Source organism: Anarhichas minor, unplaced genomic scaffold (genome assembly GCF_050575085.1).
Source record: "Anarhichas minor isolate MPS153535 unplaced genomic scaffold, ASM5057508v1 ptg000071l, whole genome shotgun sequence".
NCBI lineage: Eukaryota > Metazoa > Chordata > Actinopteri > Perciformes > Anarhichadidae > Anarhichas > Anarhichas minor.
Window position 1 is genome coordinate 1,201,052 of NW_027466517.1, and position 23,292 is coordinate 1,224,343.

The window sequence follows — 23,292 nt, forward strand, 5'->3', positions numbered from 1 at the left end:
GGGCTACACTTTGACCCGTAGATAAAACGAAGTAGATGTAGGTTTTTTCTCTGTAACCTTCCAAAATCACTAAATAAAGTACACGTTTGGTCTCTTGGCACATTAGGTAACAGTGCGTGCGTCACGAGACTATATATCAGAGCTTGTTTACATCAATCATGAGGAATGTGATGCATATATTTGCACGTCGGTGCGTTTTTTGTAGGATAAGAATCAGAATGAACTTTATCACGAGCAGGAAAAAAAGTGATTTCTGACGCTGTGAAGGAGCGCCCCCTGCTGTCTTCTATACTTCAAATCTGTAGTAAAATAGACCCCATACATAATATAATAGATAATGGACTATATATGTTTGCATTTGTACTTTTTTTTTTTTTCATATATGTGCAACCATGTAGCAGACATATTAGTTTCGTACACATATCTTAATAAAGGCACTTGTGTATTTCTAATATTTGCTGATATGTTGAAAAACATCTTACTGTGTAAAATCAATGACTATTATATATATGAGGTGAAATTGAGAACGAGGTGCACTTTATGTTTTACTGTCCTGTCTACAAGGACATGAGGGATGTAGTACTCTTTAACAAAATTACTTCCATTTATGTTGATTTCTTTTGGCTGGATGACTCCAAAAAACTTGAGTAGTGGTTCAGGAAAGGAACCTTTTATGTAGCAGATGTTATTTGCCAGGCCTGGGAGAGAAAGCAGAATATTTTCTTTAAGACCGAGCGGTGAAGTAACCTGTATTTATGGTGTCTCATAAACCTATGAGGGTTGGTGTTGCTATGTGCATGACACGGAAAAAAAAGAAATCAATCAATCAATCAAAAAAATATGTTTTTGATGTGAAGAAAAGGGAAATATCTTTTGTAATTCTTACTTTATATATGATATGATTAAGTGTTCATCTGGCCTATATGGTAAACTAAAGTGTTTCTGGATTACAGTTGACAATGTGATATATTTAGATGACATGGAGAAATATTCTATGTAATCTGCAGGAGAGGGGTGTTATTGTCCATTGATTCATCATATCATCTCATAATTCATTGTTTTCACCTGCCAATTTGTTTTTCAGGGCCAAGGAGTGGAATCTTTCCCAGCATGCAGTGGGATGAAAGCAGGGCATCAGCGAGGTCATTGGTCCATCACGGCACTCCTTATCTGCTTAATTCCTGCAAACACAGCGCTCATCCTTTCCGGCCATGTTGATAGATGATCACATGACGCACTTGTCAAAATGTACTTATGTGTCGTTGAACTTTTGTCTTCGCCTGATTTGTAGTTACAAATGCATCATGGTTGTTTTTCTGTCAGCACATTGTTGCTTCTATTTGCTGTTTTCCTCTTTGCATTTAGCAGATTTTTCTCATTCTTTATTTTCTGCTGTTGATCATTCAGGAGAAATATACAGATGGTATCCAATCGTGGAGTCTGGACTGATTTGATCATTGGGCATTATCTTCAAAGGGCCCTGGTCCTCCTCACAGTGGTGTGATGACATTAGTCTGGTTGATGTGTGTTTCAGTCAGAATATCAATGCTTGCTTAAGGGTGGATACTCTAAGAGCAACACATGTGCGCTGTAATGCGCATTAGTACAACAGTCTTGTTATAAACATTTGTTTCTAGCATTTGTTTCTAGAGAGGCGTCTATCTGGAACGTTTTGAGGCTGTAGAGTAGACTATGGTGCTACTATATCCATTATATTATAATGACCACTGAGCAAAAAAAAAAGTAGCTTACCTCTCTAAAACTGTTTCACCTCAAAGTGATCATGACAGAGTATTTTGAAGATTGTTATTGTGGATTTTGTTCACCCTCTGTGTATCCCCTCTCTGGTTTCACTGTACTGATGTCCCCAAAAATAGAATTATAAATAATAAAAAGTAAATTGATGCTTTCCAGTATGTTACAGTCATCATTGCAGAATTGGTGGATTTAGAGAAAGTCTAGGGTAGGGTATTAGCCAAAGTTGTTCAATCAACATTTATTAATAAGATTGTAGCACATCTATAAAACTTCTAGCACAAAATGATTGAATGTGAGCTGTAAGGTTCATTCTTGACTTGACAAAATATTATTACAATCTCAAGGTCGTTATTACATTTCTTCTGGAGCTTTCGGTGTCATCTCATGGCCCTCATCAGCTGTCAAACTGAGCAAACTCCACCTGCCACTGTAGGACATGCAGTGCATCTAAATGTTGCAGAAGAAATCTACCAAGTGAAAATTTGAGTTAGTATCTCAAAAAAGAATTTCAGGAAATTGATTTAACTTCAATTAAACTGAACTGGAAATTTGAAATAACACTTGGAATTTGTATTAGCCTACATAATCTTTGTGTATGAACGTCTCCACTTCATTAAGAAGTGATGTGTAGCTACAGTCTCATGTTATGTTACACATATTACTGCATAACAATCTCTTCTTTGTGTTTGGGAATCCAGCTTCAAATTTGCATCCTGATAAAAGAATTTCTGAAGGATTTCCTTCTGCACATGGACAACAGATGGATTTTTTTCTGTCATTTTTAAGATTTCTGATCAGAATGAATTGACTTTAATCATGGTTGGATTATGAGACAGTGGGCCTCTGGGCACAGACACACCTCTCTTACATATCTTGCAAGACACACAGACTTCATACTTCTTTTTTATTATGTTGTGTCTCTTTGTAGTCGATTTGTGTCTTGTTGAGGTCATTTTGAGTCTCTTTGCGTCTCAATGAAGTATTTATGTGTCTCTTTGCAGTCGTTATGTGTCTCTTTGTGGTTGTTTTGAGTCTTCATCTGGTTGGTATGTGTCTCTTTGAGTGACATTTTGTAGATGAAGGTCAAGGGGGCCGCCAGTCACTAATCCATCCATGACTTTTGTCCCTCGTAGCATGCTTTGAGCTCAATTACAAGGTGCATTTATTTGTATTTGTGTGTTTCGCAGTCCACTGGCTGTAAACTGTGGATTCTGTTACTTTGTGCTGGAGTATATCCATAAACAGCTAGCTGAGGAATGACCTGAGAATGCAGCCTCCCTGAACTTGTATAAGGGGAAGTGTTTCTGCACATGCCTATGTTGTCCTCCAAGATAGCTGCAGGATTGTTTGGCATGTGCATATTGCTCTCTCACAATTCACGGCAACAGCATTGTGAGCCTACCTTCATAACATTAAAAAGGGATAGCAGTGAAGGAGGATTGGTGCGGGCTCATCCTTTATCTGATCCCACTAAAGAGTGAAAAGACATTGAGGAATTTTCCCATGTTGAAATGTGTGATTAATAGTAAGTAAAGAATGAATTTGCCACCTCATCTGGTCTTTTTTGAGCATGAATACTGTCCTCTGGACATGATTTTAATCCACCCCTGATCCAGCCCAGGCTTAACAAGGGAAACAACGTTAACCACATTTTATCTGACGGCTCATTTTACTATGCTATGTAAACAAAGAGCTGAAGTTGTACATGAGTCTGTAAGTCTTGGATATGAAAATAAAGTATTTGTAATCGGACTCTTTGACGTGACGTTGGAGGATATGATTGGTGGGCGGCACTGGTATATATCCGTCAGCCTTCAATCCCACCTTCTCGCCAGTGGAATTTCATCTCAGCTCCTGCACCTTCAGGGCACACGAGAACATAAAATAAGTAAGTACTCCACTGTTTTCTCCTGAATATGACTGTATTGCCTTTACATAGGACCTTCACCTGTACTATACATGGCGGAGTGGTACTTGTTGGAGAGACAGTTTGTTGGTGAACCTTGGACGTTACAGTGTGTTCTGGCCTGACTCCGTGTCGTTTCTCCTCTGCTCAGCTGTATGCCTACGTGGACTTAGCGAGCTAGTAGAACCGACTGTAAGCTAACATGAGCTCGCTGGCTAATGCTACACTTCAACTTGTACTTTTTACGACCGTGTTAGCGTTGGCTAATGTATATTAAAAAAAGATCCAACCCCCGTGTATGAATATGACAGAGTTATTATACGGCTTACATGTTCAATCCGCGTTAGCTTAATACCATTAGCTGGCTAAGGCACAGCTTGAAGTTGTGTGTAGGGCTGTTTGAGAGAGCCAAGCTACATGTAGCCGAGGAGCTACGTGTCACAGTCGCACAGTCAAAGTTTTTAGCAAGTTTGCTAGCTAGCGCTAGCTTAGGGTTTGGAGCTAGTAATCCACGCCACAGTGATTTTGTTACTGAAGATGGCACTTTTACGAAGATGTTCTCATATTTGCTGAACATCCGACATTATATTGGCATCCCTGGGAGTTGAGTTCACGTTAGTTCATCTCGATTTCAGTACATTTTACCGGTCACTCGACGTTAGCCAACATGACGGCAGCTAGCACACACTGTAATGTGTCGTTGGCAACTGTCAGCCACATCGTTAACTTGATATTGTGTTAGCTAGCACCCACACTAACCAGCTACTTAAACCCTTAATCTGGGATTTGTGTATAACATTATATAGGCGCTAAAGTGGCCATGCTGCAGCTAACGTTAATGCAAATGTAACTAGCAGCAGGACGAGCACGTCAGCGTTAACTTGAGCAGCACATTTAGTGACCTCGTCGGTTAGATAATATGCCGATGTATTTTGCTACGTTGGTTGACCGCTTTGTGTGATTGGGCTTTAATGAGTTTATGGAGCTCCTGACTAATGTAGTTATTAGTCCCCAGTTCATACGTAAAATGCGTCCTTGACATGGTAACGTTAGTTAAGACAAAAAAAACTGGCATCGTTGTGTTGTAATTCACACGTGTCATTTTAAGCCATGGAGTTACTGTCTCTATTTACTGACTGCTGCTGGTGTAGACATGGCCAGTAACAATATTTGTTGTTTTACTGGTGTTAAAGGGAACAGGCCGTGTTTTGTTGCCTGTGCTAACACTACTAGGCCACACAAAATACCGTTACTAATATTACGAGTTGGTTAGTTAACGTTATATCTTCATTATGCTTACGTTATAAGTACTACGTGTGCTTAAATGGGTCTCTTTCCCCTTGACATACATGTGCAGACCTTAGTGAGAGCACAGTTGGTTTCGCCAGTGGCAAACTAGTAGAATAAATGCAGATGTTTTAATGACTTTAGCACAAATTGGCATGCCATGTCAAAACTACACAGCCGTTATTGATCAAACCCTTTCAATTAGAAACATATAGTGTGGTTCTTACACAAGAGAGTAATGGCCTATTTACCTGGTTCACCCACAGCAGCTTCATTAATTGCCAGGTCTGTCCTTCTGTCTGATGGGACAGTGTCCAATTATAGAATCCAGATGCTTGTCAAGGAGAGTGATACTTAACTGGAGTTCAGTAATGCCCATCTTGGCCTCAACTTTATCTGAATGCTCTTTCATTTCTGGATGGTTTCAGTTGTCTATGGTGGCAGTATTTTGGAAGTATTTTTTTTCCTGCTGGTCTTACTAGAAGCCCTACTTTAAAAATATATACAAGTTACTTTAACACTCTGAGTGATGCTGACTTTTTATTTCCTGCCTGATGTTTCCATTTAATGAGTTTTAGCTGTGTAACTAATAACTGTTGTAGAAAGAAAATCTGCCATTATAATGTCATTAACCATTTTTAGTAGTTTTTAGTTAATGGGACATGATACACACATAAGCAATAATTCAAATTGATCACACAGATATTTTTGAGAATAATCTTTTCTACCCTGTAGTAGCCAGTCTGTGCATAGTTTTTGAAGAGACTCTTGAAATAATTATTTCTTTATCTGTCTTTGAAACTAAGATGCCATCCTGGGTATTGCAATGCAGCTGATCCCTTTTTTCTTTGTGGTCTTTAGGCAAAAGCTGGCAGGCTGACGGGAAATTGCATCTTTACAGGACGGATTATCTGGTAACTGACCAATTAGCTGGTAAGTTAAAACTATTCGCATTGTAAATTGCTGTCACTAATATCATCTTCAGCTATCCGCAGCGCACCGTTTTGTTTACCCTAAATGGGATTCCACCCACCCCAACCGCAGCTTGAAGATTGGCCCCGTAGTAAAGAAGTATAATTAGGATTGTGGAGTAGAAAGCTTCAGCACTTTGGCCGTACAGCGTTTTCTCACTGACATTTAGCACCAGTTTATCCTTCATACATGGAAACTCAGAGTAGTCCGCCATGCCTTGTACTTCACTTGTTAGCAGATGAAGTTTAGCCCACAGGGGATGCTGGATCTCCAAAAGCAAGCTGAGCAACGTAGCCATGATGTGAAAAAGACTCAATTTATTTAATCCCACAGTCCGTTAGTATCTATCGAGCATTGTAATTCATGAAAGAAATTGCTGTTTTAACTTGACGTAAAATGGATTTTCTGGACTCTTAGTACTCAACATCCCGTCCACTTTTTTAGGGTATTTATTCAATTTAAAGCCGGCCGCAAAGGACATTGTTTTATGTTCAGTCTCTTAATACACCTGGCCTGTTCTGGAAAAGCCACGATTCACTATTAAGTGTGTTGCAAACCTTTTTTTATTTTTTATTTTTTTTCGCTGATATTGACACATTGAGTTAGAATATGCACCTAATAAGCAAATACCTGTTGAGTAATTTGCAATAAGCAAATATGTAACTGAGTCTGTTTAGCATTGGCGGGCTTCGTTTACCCCCATGTGGATGACTTCGACATGCTACGCACTTTCTCTGGCCACAAAAATGCCAACAAGGCGGGGACGGCCTACCTCCAAAATCCAATTAGTTGTTTGCATGCTCGCGCAATAATGAAATCCATACTAAGTGTTTGATTTAATGTTTAAATGAAGGATATTCGCACACTTGACTTGGCAACAGGGTTTGCAAGTAGTAATGAGTGCTGGGCAGAGAGCAGCCTTAAGTTTATGAAGCCTGACAAGGAAGAGGCCACTGAAAGGGTGGTCTGAAAAGTGTAGGGGGGGAAACTGCCTGCTAAACCAACGACTGCCATGTTAAGGCTCCAAGTCAATTTCCTTTAATTGCCTGGTCTATGGAAAGAAAACTCTTTTAATATCAACAAGTTATCTGTGACATCTGGGAGTCTCTCCGTGCTTTCAGATGAATTTCAGGCGTGCTTGGGGGCAAAAATCCACCGTAAAACAATTCACATTCCTCTGCTCTTGGTTGGCCGGGGTTTAACTTTCTTTGCTAGCCAGAAAAACAGAGCAGTGACTCCCGATGATGTATTCAGTTTCATTATTGACAGTGAAGTGGTGTCATGCTGTAATCAGAGCACTTGTTTGTTTGTTTCCAACTTTGCAGAGCAAAAATAATTGTTAATGGAACTCAATCAACACAGCCAGCTTTGTATAAGTCAGAAATCTGTAGGTCTCTTTTGAAAAAGGAAATATGTCATAGATGAGATGTTATGCTTTGTGCTTGCTTTCTTTCCTTGAAAGAGTTCTGTTCAAAGACCCTAGACAGGACATCGGAGTTTCCTGTTGGTGGATTTTTGCTTTAATCCTATCCAACATGGACATACACTAGGGTCAGTGGGGGAAAAAATCCTCTTAACCCTGGAGCCAACTCACTAGGTTACACTTCTTAGAATAGCACTGGACAAAGACGGTCACAACAGAAGACAAACTGGTTTCTTGCAGAGAGACAAAATGTCCTGTAGATGTGGCCCTGCCCACACCAGTGTTTATTTTTGTCTTTTCTTTTGTGGTGCTAAAGCATTATCTATTTACTCACCAATCAGTCTCGGCATACTTTAACACAGGACTAACATGCTAATGTGACAAGAAGAAGTGTGGTTATTCTGTGAGAGACACGTTTTCTTTTGACGAAGGAAGATCAGATAATGGTGAAAATCCCAAAGTCCGCCTCTGATAAGCTTGTATAACATGCTTAACCTGTGCATGTGACACTTTTTTTTCTGTTATCTAGTTTTTATGACAAATGAGTGTTTGCCAAACTCAATTTGTGAATTAAATAAGGAGCCGATCATACTTCTATGTCGCTGTTATTTCTGTTGTGCGAAACCTGTACAAAGCGATTACAACGTGTTAATGTGTCCCAGATGTGCAAGAACACGACACAAATAAGAGCAGTGACGAGTGTTAATCGATCCCTTAGATGTGAAGCAAGTTGCTGTGTAGTTTAGACTGACGCCAAACATTCATAACTGTGTGAATTTCTATTTTACATTTATGTAACAAGCTTGTAACAAGATGGAGGAAAAACGACATACTGTACGTTCTCAAAGTCTTGTTCAAGCTCCTGAAAACATGGTTGCTCTTGGTTGCATGGTTTCCTCTTGAGCATTTCTCTTTGATTGTTTATTTAAAAACAGTCCTTGGGTATTTAACACAAGTTTATTAATCAAACTTTGCTAATCTGCCCCATCACTCATAGTGAGAAGCTGATTTAGAAAATAAGTGTCTTAATACTATGCGCTTCCTGTTGTCAAACCCTTTAATAACAATAATGCTTCCTGTCCTTCCAGTGGCACACTCGGACTCAGTGTAAACGTGGGATTTTGACCATGAGCTCAGTCGCTGTACTAACGCAGGAAAGCTTCAATGAGCACCGCAGTGGGCTCCGCCCAGAGCAGATTGGTGGTGAGTGTTTGGAGTTTTAAGGTTGCGCTTGATTTTGTAAAATGCAAACTAAGAGCCGTAAATGGATTCATGAGTGTGTTTTTTTTTTGTCTGTGTTCAGCTGCTGGGGCAGGACCCAGTGCTAAAGAGGAAGAGGATGCGCTTCCTACCTACAAGGACGCCTTCCCGCCTCTGCCCGAGAAGGCGGCCTCACCTGAGGGGACCCAGGAAACTACCAACGCCTGGACATCCAAGATCCGACCTCTCAAGTCTTCTGTTATCACCCAGGTAGAACGCTTTTCAAAGTTACCAAGACATGAACTGAAAGGTTTGCTAGCTTTTGTATGAATATGTTTTGAAATTCACTGATTGAGGTTGGACTTTTTATTTTATTTTATTTAAAAAAAATTTTTTTTTATAAATGTCTCAGAAAACATCAGAAAACTTTAACAAACGAGGGAGAGAAAAAGAAAGTGAGTTTGGGTGAGCGGTAGAAGAGAGAGAGAGAGAGAGAGCTTGGTGGTGTTGTGAATGAGAGAAAGCGTTATGTTCTGCAGCAGTAAATACTATGCAAGTGTTGTCGCAGTGAGACATTTATTTTTTTTAGTTGAACACTGCAGAGTGTGTTCACCCTGTGACCACCAGCAGCCCCCATGCCATGTTGCTTTTTCAGAAGTCGGCGGACTAATTTGCCTAATCTTTGCAGGACTTTAGACCGCTATGGAAAGGCCGACAACAACGGGCAGAAGGAACCGTGTAGTTTACTTGAAAAGTAGTCCCGGGACTAAAATTACCTGGAACTTTTCCCATGTATTAATACGGGCGTACCAACACAGGTGTTTTTAGTTAATCTGGCTGATTAGACCTCTCCTCAGGTTGAAGGTGGGCAGAAGGGTTCCAGGAATTATGAGCTCACCAAAATCCAGATTCATCCACAAGGAAGGGGGTAAAAAGTTGTAAGTTGAGCTGCCTAACAGGGTGAGTTAGCACAGTCTGTATACGCCCCTCATAGTCCAGAGAAAAGGGTTAATCAGGCAGCCTGTGTTTGTGTACTACACATGCTTTAATATGTGTGATTTTAATGCATACGTGTCTTTTTTTTTTTTTTACAAGAACTCTACAAAACTACAAGCCATTTTTTAGTGAATCCCTATTGTGAAAACTGATCAATTTTCCTACTTTTTAGCCAAATACGCCTTTTCCACTGCAGACGTTTTGGCTTGAAATAGCAGGAAAAACACAGGTGCAATAATATTAACTCCAGCTATAAGCAGTATGCCGTGACAGTGAGCCCGCCCACACAACACCAGGGCCCTGGAACGGAATGAGATGTAGTGTTGGTTAATGTTATAAATCACTGCCATGCCAAAATATCTGCTGTAAAAAGGCCTCTTGACTAAATATTAGGATAAAATAATGTTTAGCATTCAGTACGCTGACATGTGCCTCTAGCATACTCCAGTGGTTCCTAGTCCGGACGATCAAAGGTCTACATTCATTTCTATGATATCTCGGTTTCACCTTTTTAATTCTTGGATACTTTTTCAGGCCTCCAAAACTAAATAAAAGAAATCACTGTTTGATTGAACTTTCAGTAAAGTGAGGCAGACCGAACATTTGACCAATTTACTAGCTTTACCGAGCTAAAACACGATTGGGAAAGACGAGCAGACTCTCTGCTGTTAGCAGTTTAATAGTGTCATTTTAAAAATCAAAAAGATTTGGTTAGGCTTGTCTTTTAGTTTTGGTTAGGCTTGGCTTTCCTATTCAAGATCAAAGGCAGTGAGAAATACCTAGAAATGTCCCACTGGGACATTCAGAGAACTTGAATAAGAAGATGTTAGGACAGTGAGTTAGTTTATAGAACCCATTCGCTCATGCTTGTACCCTACAATGTGTGTGTATGTTGCATGCATGTGCAAGGGGTGGCTGTAGTCCACAGTTTCAAACTGTTTTTGTTTTCGGTGCCAATGGGTCCCGATTTATTTTGAGTCCTATCAAAGCAATTTATTCTGATGTAACAATTGTTCATCACATCAAATTGATGTTTTTCTTTTTCCACAACCAGGTTTTCCATGTGCCGCTAGAGGAGCGTAAGTACAAGGACCTCAACCAGTTTGGGGAAGGTGACCAAGCGAAGGTCTGCGTGGACATCATGCACAGGACCGGAGCCCACCTGGAACTCTCCTTGGCAAAAGATCAGGGTCTCTCCATCATGGTTTCTGGAAAGGTGGATGCCGTGATGAAGGCCCGCAAGGAGATTGTGTCCCGACTGCAGACTCAGGTCAGGAGATCCGTCTCTTGTCTGTGATAACTGTACGCAGTATTAATGGTAGAGTACAATGGCGCCAACTGTCCGTTTTAACCCCGACAGGCCTCAGCCACTGTTGCCATCCCCAAGGAGCACCATCGCTTTGTCATCGGCAAAAACGGGGAGAAGCTTCAGGAGCTGGAGCTCAAGACTGCCACCAAAATCCAAATCCCACGACCCGACGACATCAGTAACCAGATCAAGATCTCTGGTACCAAGGAGGGCCTGGAGAAGGCCAAGCATGAGATCCTGTTGATCTCTGCTGAGCAGGTAACGTGTCTCCTGAGACGGTCAACTTGCTCCGTTAACATACGTCCCTCATATCGCAGTTTTAGGATCTATTGTCTTTTTTTTTCCTCTTGCTCTTTTTAGGACAAGCGTGCTGTGGAGAGAGTGAACATTGACAAGGTGTACCACCCGTTCATCACCGGCCCCTTCAACAAGCTGGTAGGAGAGATGATGCAGGAGACCGGTGCCCGTGTCAATGTCCCCCCTCCGAGTGTGAACAAGACGGAGATTGTTATCACTGGGGAAAAGGAGCAGGTGGCTCTTGCTGTGACAATGATCAAGAAGGTTTATGAAGAAAAGGTAACGTTGAAATCCAAACGATTGCGAGGAAAGCGAGCGTTGGCACAGATCACACCAATTCCCTGCTCGACTAACTTTTTTTTTTCTCTTCCTCTATCGTAGAAGAAGAGCACCACCACTATTGCGGTGGAGGTGAAGAAGTCTCAGCACAAGTATGTGATTGGCCCCAAGGGAAACACCCTGCAAGAGATCCTGGAGAAAACTGGCGTCTCTGTCGAGATCCCACCGTCTGACAGCAGCTCCGAAACTGTCATCCTTCGCGGGGAGCCGGACCGTCTGGGTCAGGCCCTCACTGAAGTTTACGCCAAGGTGTGGAACTTTAGAAAATACGACCCTTTGACGTGGTTTATTGTTTATGAAAAAAGTAACTTAAAGTGCATGTTTCCCTTCGCAGGCAAACAGCTACAATGTTTCCTCGGTCACAGCTCCTTCTTGGCTTCATCGTTTCATTATTGGCAAGAAAGGGCAGAACTTGGCCAAGATTACCCAACAAATGCCCAAGGTCTGTTGAATTGTGATTTTATTTTATTTTTACGCCAACATTTTTAAATACACTTTTCTTTCTAATTTGTGACTTATTTTTTTCATGAATTTTGCATCCAGGTGCACATCGAGTTCACTGAGGGAGAAGATAAGATCACCCTGGAGGGTCCCACCAAAGACGTGCAGATGGTGCAGGGCCAGATTGAAATCATAGTTACAGATTTGGTGAGTATCTGGTTAACTATCGAACTGTATCAAGACACAAAGCCTGATTGACAATCAAAAGGCTTCTTTTAATGTCACAGTCATGTGCTACAAAGTAGGTTGTGTAAAAGGAGGACCAGCATTGTGTAGCGTAACGCACCTTTGACAACACTTGCAAGCTACAGTTGATATATTCCAGTGATTTTCATGTTTTTCTCTACTTTCACCGTTAAAAGGTGAATCGTATGGACTTCACCGAGATCAGTGTGGATCCCAAATTCCACAGACACCTGATCGGAAAAGGAGGCGTTAACAGTAAGTACTGTGTTGTTGTCAAAGCGCTGGTGTATTAAATTGCAACAGTGCAACTCGGGGTTGTTGATATATTGAACATACTCTACATATTGTAGCCTGGAGACGGCGAAAGAAGTGAAGCGCCAAAGCGAGTTTATACGAGTTGAGGTCGGATGCAGTGATTGGAAATGCCAGCCTCCATTGGAAAAAGATGGGCACACGACAGCCGCCATGTTTTTATTTTTTTGCACCACGTATTTATACTTGGTGTTACAGTTAGACCGTCTAAGAACTGTCTTCAAAATAAAAGCCACCCTCTGGTGAATGTGTTCAGCAATTTCGCATTCATTCAATAAGTCAGTCATGCCAGTAATCAGGAAATATAAATGAATGCATATTAAATTAAATATAAAACGAGTTATGAAATATTTATTTTTAACTCCCTCCTTACTGTATTTAAAAAAAATACAAATGCATTAGTTATTGTGCTAATGGTCAAACATGATAATAATAATAATAATAATAATAAAGAATACTTTGTTGTTCAGATTAGTTTGCTGTGATCATGATGCGCATCATCATTTTGCAAAGTGCAACAAAAACTTGATCGGCGTCCTTCTCAAGCCATATATATTTATTGATTTTATTTATAGTCAACCGCATCAAAGAGCTGCACAAGGTGACTGTCCGCATCCCCCCCGACAACGAGAAGAGCACCGTGATCCGTATTGAGGGGGATCCCCAGGGTGTGCAGGAGGCCAAGAAGGAGCTGTTGGAGCTTACGACACGCATGGTGAGTACAACATTCACAGGCAAGATGCTGCAAATTGGATCCTGATGTGCCGTCGCTAAATACACCATCATACTCTCTCTCTCTTACTCTCTCGCTCTCTCACACTCTCTCACTCTCTATCGCAGGAGAATGAGCGTACAAAGGACCTGATCATTGAACAGCGTTTTCATAGAGCCATCATTGGCCAAAAAGGGGAGAAGATCAAAGAAGTGCGGGACAAATTCCCAGAGGTGAGTTGGTAACGTTGGTGGTGGTGGTGGTGGTGGTTTGTCTGTACATTAAATGTACCCTAATAACTCCATGACCACATTTCTTCCAGGTCATCATCAATTTCCCCGATCCAGCACAGAAAAGTGACATTGTTCAACTTAGGGGCCCACGGAATGAGGTTGAAAAATGCGCAAAGTTCATGCAGAAGATAGTGGCTGAAATGGTAAGTCTTTTCTCCTACATGGGTTATCTGCCATAGACGGGTATTTTAAAAGGTTGGTTTGTTTTGGCGTCCATGAACGTTAACTCTCAGGGATTCCTTTTGTCAGGTGGAGAACGGCTTTTGTCTCTCAGTCCCCATCTTCAAGCAGTTCCACAGAAACATAATTGGAAAAGGAGGATCAAACATCAAGAAGGTGCTGTATATTTAAAAGAGAATTCATGTAGGTCAACGAGGTCTTGGAGGTGTCCCACGTTTGACTTGAACGATACGTTTCCTTTCGCTTTCTAGATTCGGGAGGAAACCAGCACAAAAATTGACCTGCCTGCTGAGAACAGCAACTCCGAGATGATCGTCATCACAGGCAAAAAGGCAAACTGCGAGGTCGCACGAACTCGCATCCTGGCCATTCAGAAGGAGCTGGTAAGCACGGGCGTGCACGTATATCGGTCGCTCCAAAGCTTTGGTAGACTGGTCTGAATCGACGTCGTATTAGTGTCGTCACGATGACTTCGATACGATACCCTGCATGAATATCTGGATACAGATACTGAAACGATACCACAGCGAAACCTAAAACATGAGGAAAAGTAATGGAATAAAAGCTGCAGAAATCAGTAAGACACCACAGTGACTGTCGAGAGCGCTGTGTTGTGTCGACGTGGTGTTTGTGAACCAGACTGCTTTCTCTTTAGCATCCGTTTCACATTCCAGAGAAACGGGGTAAAATAATATTTAAACGAATACTCTTTGGTGGATTATGTGTTTGTCGGATTACAGGAGATGCTTGGACAGATTCAGAGAAGATGGTGAATCTCATTTTATCGGTACATTCGGTCGTATTTAGAGCTACATCGTTTATTTTTTTGTTTCTTTTCAATTTCATTAGTTGACTTCAAAGTGAAAACCGCCCGCTGCGCAGAACTCTGCACACACACTTCCCCCGCTGTCTCAACGCAGCTCCTAGGAAATAGCCTACCGCGCTTATTAGAACACTGTCATTCCGGTACCAATTAAATGGAACGTCGTACAGTTTTTAACGGCAGGGGATTGCAATATTTTCTGTACACCTATCAACACTGGTCCAAATACCTGATTACCGTCTCTCTGTGCTCAGGCGAACATCACCGAGATGGAGGTGTGCATTCCCTCCAAGCTTCACAACTCCCTGATCGGGTCGAAGGGCCGCTTTGTGCGCTCCATCATGGAGGAGTGTGGCGGCGTGCACATCCACTTCCCCACTGAGGGCTCAGGGATCGATAAGGTCACCATCCGAGGCCCTGCGGAGGAGGTGGAGAAGGCCAAGCAGCAACTGCTCGTCTTGGCAGAGGAGAAGGTTTGTAGAAATGTGACGAGCTGAACTTCGGTTGACCTCGCTAAACTGTCAGCCGTCAGGCAGAGGGAGGGCCTCTGTGCCTCATTGATCATACATTACCACCTGCTGAGAGCTTCTGTCAGTGTCCTTTCCACTGTCGGAATCAAAACGAGCTGGTGCATCGCTTGTAGTCAAGATGAAGGTTTGCTTGTCTGCTGCACTTCTCTCCCTCAAGATTAAATCACGTTAAGCCCATTCAAACTTAAAATCAGCGACAGCATGACAGAGTTTTCCATCCGTTCTAACTTTGAAGTTCATAAAAGCATATTTTGTGCCGACCTTTTTTGTAGTTGGAGTTGACTTGTGATCGATTTCTTGTTCTAGAAATAATTGAGTTCATATTTTTACCTCAGCAAACGAAGAGTCACACTGCGGAGCTGCGTGCCAAGCCGGAATACCACAAGTTCCTCATTGGGAAAGGTGGCGGAAACATCCGCAAGGTTCGCGACAGCACCGGGGCCAGGATCATTTTCCCCATCGCGGAAGACCAAGACCAGGAGCTCATTACCGTGGTTGGCACTGAAGAAGCCGTACGGGACGCTCAGAAGGAGCTGGAGGAACTCATCAGGAGTCTGGTGAGGCTCCAAATGAGTTTTGAACATGGCAGGACGGCGGCAGATTTAGGCTTTAGTTCTCTCACGACGCCTTTTATTTTTATTTATTTTTTACAATGTATTCACTCTTTGGTTTCAGGACAATGTCGTCGAGGACAATATGACCGTTGATCCAAAGCACCACCGCTACTTTGTGGCTCGCCGCGGCCAAGTCCTCAGGGACCTTGCCGATGAGTATGGTGGCGTGATGGTGAGCTTCCCTCGCACGGGCACTCAGAGCGAAAAGGTCACCCTGAAAGGAGCCAAAGAATGTGTGGAAGCAGCCAAAAAGCGCATGCTGGAGATCGTTGAGGACTTGGTTAGTAGATGCACTCTAGACGGCCTTTATTTTGTGTGTTTTATTTTTATTTTTATTTTTTCTCTTCTGTTTGAAATGTAATCAATGTCCCCCCCCCTCCCCCCATTTGAACGTGGTCTTTTCCAGGACGCTCAAGTGACCATTGAGTGTGTGATCACTCAGAAGTTCCACCGTTCTATCATGGGTCCCAAGGGCTCACGGATCCAGCAGATCACTAGAGATCACAATGTGCAGATCAAGTTCCCAGAGCGCGAGGACCCGCAAGGTAAACGCGCGATCCGCATGAAGACTTTGAAATGGAGTCCCTAAATTACATAATGTTCTCATCAAACTTTGTCCAATTATTTTTTTTTTTTATAGCAGCACCTCCTGCGGAGGCCCCAATTCAGGAGAACGGCGAGGCCAACGGCGAAGTGAAGGAGCCCGTTGATCCAAACGCGCCCAAAAAGTGTGACGTGATTGTGATTTCTGGCCGCAAAGAGCGGTGCGAGGCTGCCGTGGAAGCACTGAAGGTCTGCTTTCAAAACTGAGCTCATTATTTTTTATTATAATTATTATTTCTCCAAATAGTTCCTCTAACTGTCTCCTTTCCTTAGGCCTTGGTTCCTGTCACTATTGAGGTGGAAGTGCCTTTTGAGCTTCATCGCTACATCATCGGACAGAAAGGAAGTGGAATTCGAAAGATGATGGATGAATTTGAGGTGTGTGTTACAGACTTTGAGTTTGAAGCTAAATTAATAAAATAAAACACACAAAAATCCCATTGTGCATCCCCGTGTCAACTGCGAGTAACCTTGCTTTCTTCCTCCAGGTTAATATTCAAGTGCCTGCTCCTGAGCAGCAGTCTGATAAGATCGCCATCAGCGGCCTGGCCAATCACCTCGACCGCGCCAAAGAGGGCCTCTTGGAGCGCGTCAGAGAGCTGCAGGCCGATCAGGAGGATCGGGTTAGTATTGTGTGGATGTATTCACAGTGAGGGATTTTAAGCCTTTTTTTTTTATAGCCGGTGTTTTCAGAATTTGTAGAGATGGAACAATAAACTATATCAGACACTTATTATAATGTAATTCATTCACATCAGGCACAGTCCTGCTGATATCGGAGCTAACAGCTAATGGAGATTATTATGATGCGTTCAAGGTCTATGTTTAGTGAAAATGAGTATTAAAGTAGATTAATACGATCATAATGTGTTCAATGTAATCTTGTAAAATGTAGTTTAAGGCGAGAAACTTGAATAAATCCAGTTGTGTTCACAGCAGTACATAAAGATCTTCAAGAGGGAATTATGACCTGTTTAACTTCATAACATCAGCAGCTTGTAATACACCATTAAAACTGCTAATGCCCCCCAAAACATGTTTTCATCAAAGCAAATATTTAAATAGAAATAGTCGTACATTTCTAATCATTATCGAGTCCAATTCATTTTTTGTGTTTTATTCAAATAACCAGCACAGTACAGACAATAACAAAGTTAACGGATACGATTTAGAACTGTTGACAGTTGACAGTGATTTTGGGACCATTGAAATCAGTCTTCGGGACAGTGATTGAAAATACAAAAGGTTGCCAGGTCAGAATTTTAGGAAATCTGAATGAGCAAATAAAATTCCGATTGGTGCATCTCTACTGGTGTTTACTGAGGGGAGTCACTTCTGCTGAATCTTTCTGGTGGAAGTGTCCTTCAGTGTAGATCATTCACATACATGGAGCACTTAAGTTATCTTTGAGATTACCTCAAAGGCCAACTGAGTCGGGAAAGAAATATTAAATATTAATAATGAACTTTCTTTCCCATTGTTGGTTGCCCACCAGTTCCAGCTGAAGTAGAAATGAGTCGTGTGTGTCAAACTCGGTGGAGTTCTCTAACCTAGAGTATCGTTTCCACCAACCTCTCCACAGGCACTCAGGAGCTTCAAGCTGACCATCACTGTGGACCCCAAATATCACCCCAAAATCATCGGCCGCAAGGGCGCCATCATCACCACCATCCGCACTGAGCACGACGTTAACATCCAATTCCCAGAGAAGAACGATGAAAACCAGGTAACTTTAGTTCATTTTTAATCAAAAAAAGACTGGAGGTAAAAGGTGAACGTACTCCATCAGCACAGCAGGTGGTGCTAAAGGACCGGTTCATGAGAATAATAGTTAATCACAACTATGGTAGTTACTATCATAGAATTTATGCTGGCAGAGTAAGTCATGTTGAATTTGCTGCCGTTTTCCTCCACAGGATCAGATTACTATTACAGGGTATGAGCACAAAGCCATAGCAGCACGAGATGCCATCCAGGCTTTAGTGGATGAGCTCGAGGAGATGATCTCGGAGGACATCACCCTGGACAGCAGGGTCCATGCCCGCATTATCGGAGCCCGCGGCAAGGGCATCCGCAAGATCATGGACGAGTTTAAGGTGAGGCTGCTGAGAGGAAACGTGCTCATCGGTGGATTACCACATGAAATCCAAAAGCCTGACTGTAGCACACCTGATGCTGTGGTGTTGTTTTTTCAAGCTTTCATTGTGTTCACCACTAATAACTTATAAGCCTATTTTCTTTTATTTTTTGGGGGGGGGGGGGGGCAAAATCTTACAGATTATTTCTCCACATGGCAATTCAAAGGGAGCTTTTATTAGATTGTAACATACAAAAAAATTAACCTTTTTTAAAGTATAAAGTCGGAACAGTCATTTTTCAGTACCAACCGTTCACAACTAGAACTACACCTGCATGCAGCTAAGACGCACATAACCACGCCCTGCAAATTAGCTGCTGACATCATCAAATAACATTATAAACTTCTGCCCAGCTCAGACTGCTGGACACAATTCCCATCATCTCCATTCCTCTGGAGAGAAGTTGACCTAATTAAAGGGACGGTTCACCCAAATCCCATTTGATCTAATCCCATCTGTGCTCACACCTGCAGATGATGGATGACCTATAGATGATGATGGTGTCATGGCTCTACCTTTTAGCCTGAGCCAGGCCTCAGTTCTGGTTTGAGTTAGATGGATTGGGGCTCTTGTAATCCCTACTCCTAACAGCTAAACATGAACGAGCTTGGCAACGACCCAGCTCTGTGTGACGATGGTCCCCTAGGTGGGGGATACCTGAGAGAGCAACTTGGATATATTTTTCTAGAAAATAAAAATCCCAGTCGGCGCTACTCTGTCCTGGGCTGCCTCTTGGCCCGCCGCTGGGTCTTATCCTTGAGCCACCCCTTTTGTGTGTTTTATTTCTTATCATGTTACGTCCCTTTTTTTTGCGTTTTATCACTTCAGAGTAGCCAGTCTTTGACGGGGCTCGGCATGTCCATCTCTTTCAGGTTGATCTCAGGTTTCCACAGAGTGGAGCTACAGACCCGAACCTTGTGACGGTCACAGGTCGCCCCGAGCTTGTGGATGAAGCCATCGACCACCTTCTGAACCTGGAAGAGGAATTCGTAAGCGTTTTTTGCATGCATGATAACTATTTTTATCTTTTTTATTTTATTTTTACAGCAGATGGTATAAGATATGCCTGTAATGTTTGCCGTTTCCCTTTTTATCACTGATGCATTTTGCTGTGCTGCTTTTGCCAGATGGCAGATGCTGCGGAGAACGAGTCGAAGATGACTTACATGAGGCCTCACGGGGGAAGCGCTGCCGCCATGGATGAACAACGTGGCCCGTCCAAAGGCTTTGTGGTGAGGGAGGCTCCCTGGACCACTGGCAATGAGAAGGCGAGCATTGTAAGTGTTTTTTTGTTTTTTTATTGACACTGTTTGAAATTAGAATCGATCTCACCTTCCTCCCTTAACCCTGGTGTGTTTGGTTTTTTACTTTCAGGCCCCTGACATGAGCAGCTCTGAAGATTTCCCCAGCTTTGGAGCCCCAGTGGCAGCCAAGAGCTCTCCCTGGGGACCCAAGCGCTTCTAAGCCATGCTGCTACAGATGGGCCTGAACTAAACCGGACACAATCTTCCCTTCTATCGCCCCACCCCACCCCGCCCCCCTATTGACCCGGACTGACCGCTGACCCTACGAGTCTTCAGTTCTGAGAATGTCATCCTTCTCTGTGTACTTATCCCGCCCTGCCCTCGCAGATTCATCAGTCTAAAAGTGCTTTCAGATCCTGTAGTTGACTTGTGAGCTTTTGTATCTGCATTTAATAATGCTCTCTTAATGCTTAAAAAAAAAGAAAAAGAAAAAAAAAAGGTTAAGTCTATACAGTCTGTACGAGACTGACGTGGTTTGAACTGTTATACCAAATTCAGCGGTGGACAGACATGAGTTTTATTTTGTTTTAGTTTTTTTGAGCTGCTCTTCTCTTAGTTGCCTTTGCAGGTTTGAGTGAAGGATGAATTACAGCTGGTGACGTGTTCTGACATGATGACTGACCGAAGAGGGGCCAGCTGTTTCAGTAAACCCCTCCTCACCCCCCCCCCCCCCCCCCTCCGCTCCCCCCCGCCTGCTTTACTCGTGTAGCCGAGTGAGAGTTTTCAGTCGTTAGCTCTCAAGCACACTGCAGTGGTCGTCCTCGTTGTCGCATCTTTCCATTTGCTTGTTAACTGTGCTTCTGTGAGTAGTGGCACGTACCTTGTAGCCTTTACGAATTGGCAAACTTTACAGGGAGGGGGGGCGTGGGGGGGGTCAGCCGTCGTCGTCGCTGCCGCAGAACGGCACCCATTCAAACTGCCAGATGCTTGGAGATCATGCCCCGAACTAAACTTCTTACAACACTATGGCCTAGCGCTCCAACGTATCAAACCTCACACTAACTGTTGAATGAAACTTTTTTTTTTTTCTCTCTTTTTTTTGACATTCAAAAGTAAATCACTATACAAAAATCTAAATATGACCGTGTTTGTGAGCTAAAACAGCAGACCATCTCGTGCCAACTATGTGTCTAGTGGTGTCCCGTGTTCCTCATCTCTGTAGTGGGTCAGTGTCCAGTCCCTTTGTCTTCCAGTTGCTATGCAGATTATTCTGTTCTATATAGCAATGGCCCTTTTTTTTTTTTTTTCTTTTTTTTTTTTATCAGCCTTACAGTTGGAAAGATACAAACCAGGTAGAGGTGATGTCTAGGTGCATTTTTAATGGCCAACGGGGAAAGGTATGTTCGCTCATGTGAAAGCTCTTGGAGATCCACACCCCCCCCCCCCCCCCCCCCACCTCAGTTATCCTAATGAGTTTAATTTGGGCTGAGGAGTGCAGATTTAGCTTGCTAGCTGCTGATTGAGCACCTTGCATCAGCCTACCTTGGTTTTTATCCTTCTAGCATTGAATGAAAGTTTATGCAAATACCATTGAAGTGAACGGTTACGGATGACACTGGAAAAGAAATTGTCCAAAAAGTCAATAAAAATTGAAAATCTCTGACGCTTCCTTTTGATTTATTTTGTAAAGAGCAATGTTATTCGTTTAATCGTGGAATATATCCACATACAATGAATACAAATCAATCTGGCACGTTGCAAAGCCGATGCAACTGGCAGTGATACTGTTGTCATGGATACTAAGTGGATCTCAGTGTTTGAAGGCTTGCATGACTTCTATTTGGCCTGAGGATGGTGCTAGAGGAGAGGCCATTATTATAATCCAGTCCTAAAATGTATTGCTCCTCGAGTCATTCCAAAGCAGATCTGGAGAATTAAAACAAATGGCCAATATCAATTTAAAAGTGGCCATGTACTGTATAGAAAGTAGTTCTCCGTAGAACTCCAGGTTGCAAAAGATAGAAATTAAGCTCTACAGCCAGAACTTGAGCTGTAGAAAGTTTACATCATTCAAAGCTGAAAAAGAAAGGAGTGACAGATGGAGAGAGAGACCTCAACCATCCAGGAACGGGTCACTTAGCTCCAGACTGAACTTGCCAATCTCAAAGAAGAGCAGAAGGACGAGACCAGGGAGCAGGAGGAGAAGGAAAAGTCTCCCTCTATGATTTACCCGATGAGCTGCCGGACGAGATCACAGACTCTGAGGAACAGTTTGAGAAGAACAAACAAAAGAAACCTTCAGCATGGAAAATAATTCAGACACCACATACGTTCGAGGAAGACTAAGAAGAAAGAGGAGAAGCTGGAGGACGAATCATAATCTACCCGAGACATTCAAAATCTATTTTTATTTTTTTTTTTAAAGTCAAAGCTTTACAAAATACAAATGTCTGCCAGTGTTGTATTTTAATTGTTGACTTGGAGATGAAACAATCCTCTTGAGTTGGGTCGACACTGGACTTGTTTTTAAAGAAGCTGCTAATAAACCTTTGAATCGGATGCAAAATACTGAAGACTGACACGATGCATTCTGGACTGCTTGTGTCCATTTGTTTTAATGACCGTTTTAAGAGCAAATAGATAATATCCAAAAGTTCTGGATTTGAATACAAACTGGTTCATTCTGGTTCCTTTGTCAACAAGTTATAACCCTTGAGGTTTTCATGAAATAAATTGCCTTGTGTCAACGGTTCAGGCTGCTGGTGGTGGTGTAATGGTGTGGGGGATATGTTCTTGGCACACTTTGGGCCCCTTAGTACCAATCGAGCATCGTTTAAACGCCACGGCCCACCTGAGTATTGTTGCTGCCCATGTCCATCCCTTTATGACCAGTGTAACCATCTTCTGATGGCTACTTCCAGCAGGATGATGCACCATGTCACAAAGCTCAAATCATCTCAGACTGGTTTCTTGGACATGACAATGAGTTCACTGTACTCCAATGGCCTCCACAGTCACCACATCTCAATCCAATAGAGCACCTTTGGGATGTGGTGGAACGGGAGATTAGCATCATGGATGTGCAGCTTCTGTGTGATGCTATCATTTCAATATGGACCAAAATCTGTGAGGAATGTTTCCAACACCTTGTTGAATCTATGCTACGAAGAATTAAGGCAGTTCTGAAGGCAAAAGGGGGTCCAACCCGGTACTAGCAAGGTGTACCTAATAAAGTGTCCGGTGAGTGTACATATACAGTATATATATATATGTATATATATATATATATATGTATATATATATATGTATATATATATATATATATATGTATATATATATATATATGTATATATATATATATATATATGTGTATATATATATATATATATATATGTATATATATATATATATATATATATATGTATATATGTATGTATATATATATATATGTATGTATATATATATATATATGTATGTATATATATATATATGTATATATATATATATATGTATATGTGTATATATGTATATATGTATATGTGTATATATGTATATATATATATATATATATATATACATATATGTATAAACAAATTCACACTGTACTGACATTTGCATTGCTTTTGTAGTTTGTGTGTAGTTTGTGTGTAATAATGTTTTAGGGAACCG

General features: G+C 42.0%; 1 protein-coding gene and 1 long non-coding RNA gene across 3 annotated transcripts; one reads left to right on the plus strand and one right to left on the minus strand.

The window, feature by feature from the left end:
• Window positions 1–1,981: 1,981 nt before the first annotated feature.
• On the minus strand, window positions 1,982–4,537 carry LOC142935174 (uncharacterized). Its single transcript, XR_012947789.1, has 2 exons — window positions 3,707–4,537; window positions 1,982–3,618 (listed from the first exon to the last, which is right to left on the minus strand). It is a non-coding gene; the product is annotated as an uncharacterized LOC142935174 (long non-coding RNA).
• Window positions 3,560–21,283, plus strand: hdlbpa (high density lipoprotein binding protein a). Of its 2 annotated transcripts, none has more exons than XM_076079353.1 (28): window positions 3,560–3,646; window positions 5,813–5,884; window positions 8,435–8,549; window positions 8,650–8,816; window positions 10,597–10,812; window positions 10,903–11,109; window positions 11,212–11,427; window positions 11,530–11,736; window positions 11,822–11,929; window positions 12,031–12,135; window positions 12,351–12,429; window positions 13,062–13,201; window positions 13,327–13,431; window positions 13,521–13,634; window positions 13,741–13,827; window positions 13,923–14,054; window positions 14,749–14,967; window positions 15,360–15,581; window positions 15,700–15,918; window positions 16,045–16,183; window positions 16,279–16,430; window positions 16,515–16,619; window positions 16,730–16,864; window positions 17,824–17,967; window positions 18,158–18,337; window positions 19,252–19,368; window positions 19,507–19,656; window positions 19,754–21,283. In XM_076079353.1, exons 3-28 carry the CDS (start codon window positions 8,474–8,476, stop codon window positions 19,841–19,843), a joined length of 3,831 nt encoding a protein of 1,276 aa, XP_075935468.1. In that variant the 5' UTR covers window positions 3,560–3,646; window positions 5,813–5,884; window positions 8,435–8,473; the 3' UTR covers window positions 19,844–21,283. The 2 variants fall into 2 exon arrangements, with proteins under 2 accessions (XP_075935468.1, XP_075935469.1); XM_076079354.1 differs by having other exon boundaries at window positions 16,282–16,430.
• Window positions 21,284–23,292: the final 2,009 nt, after the last annotated feature.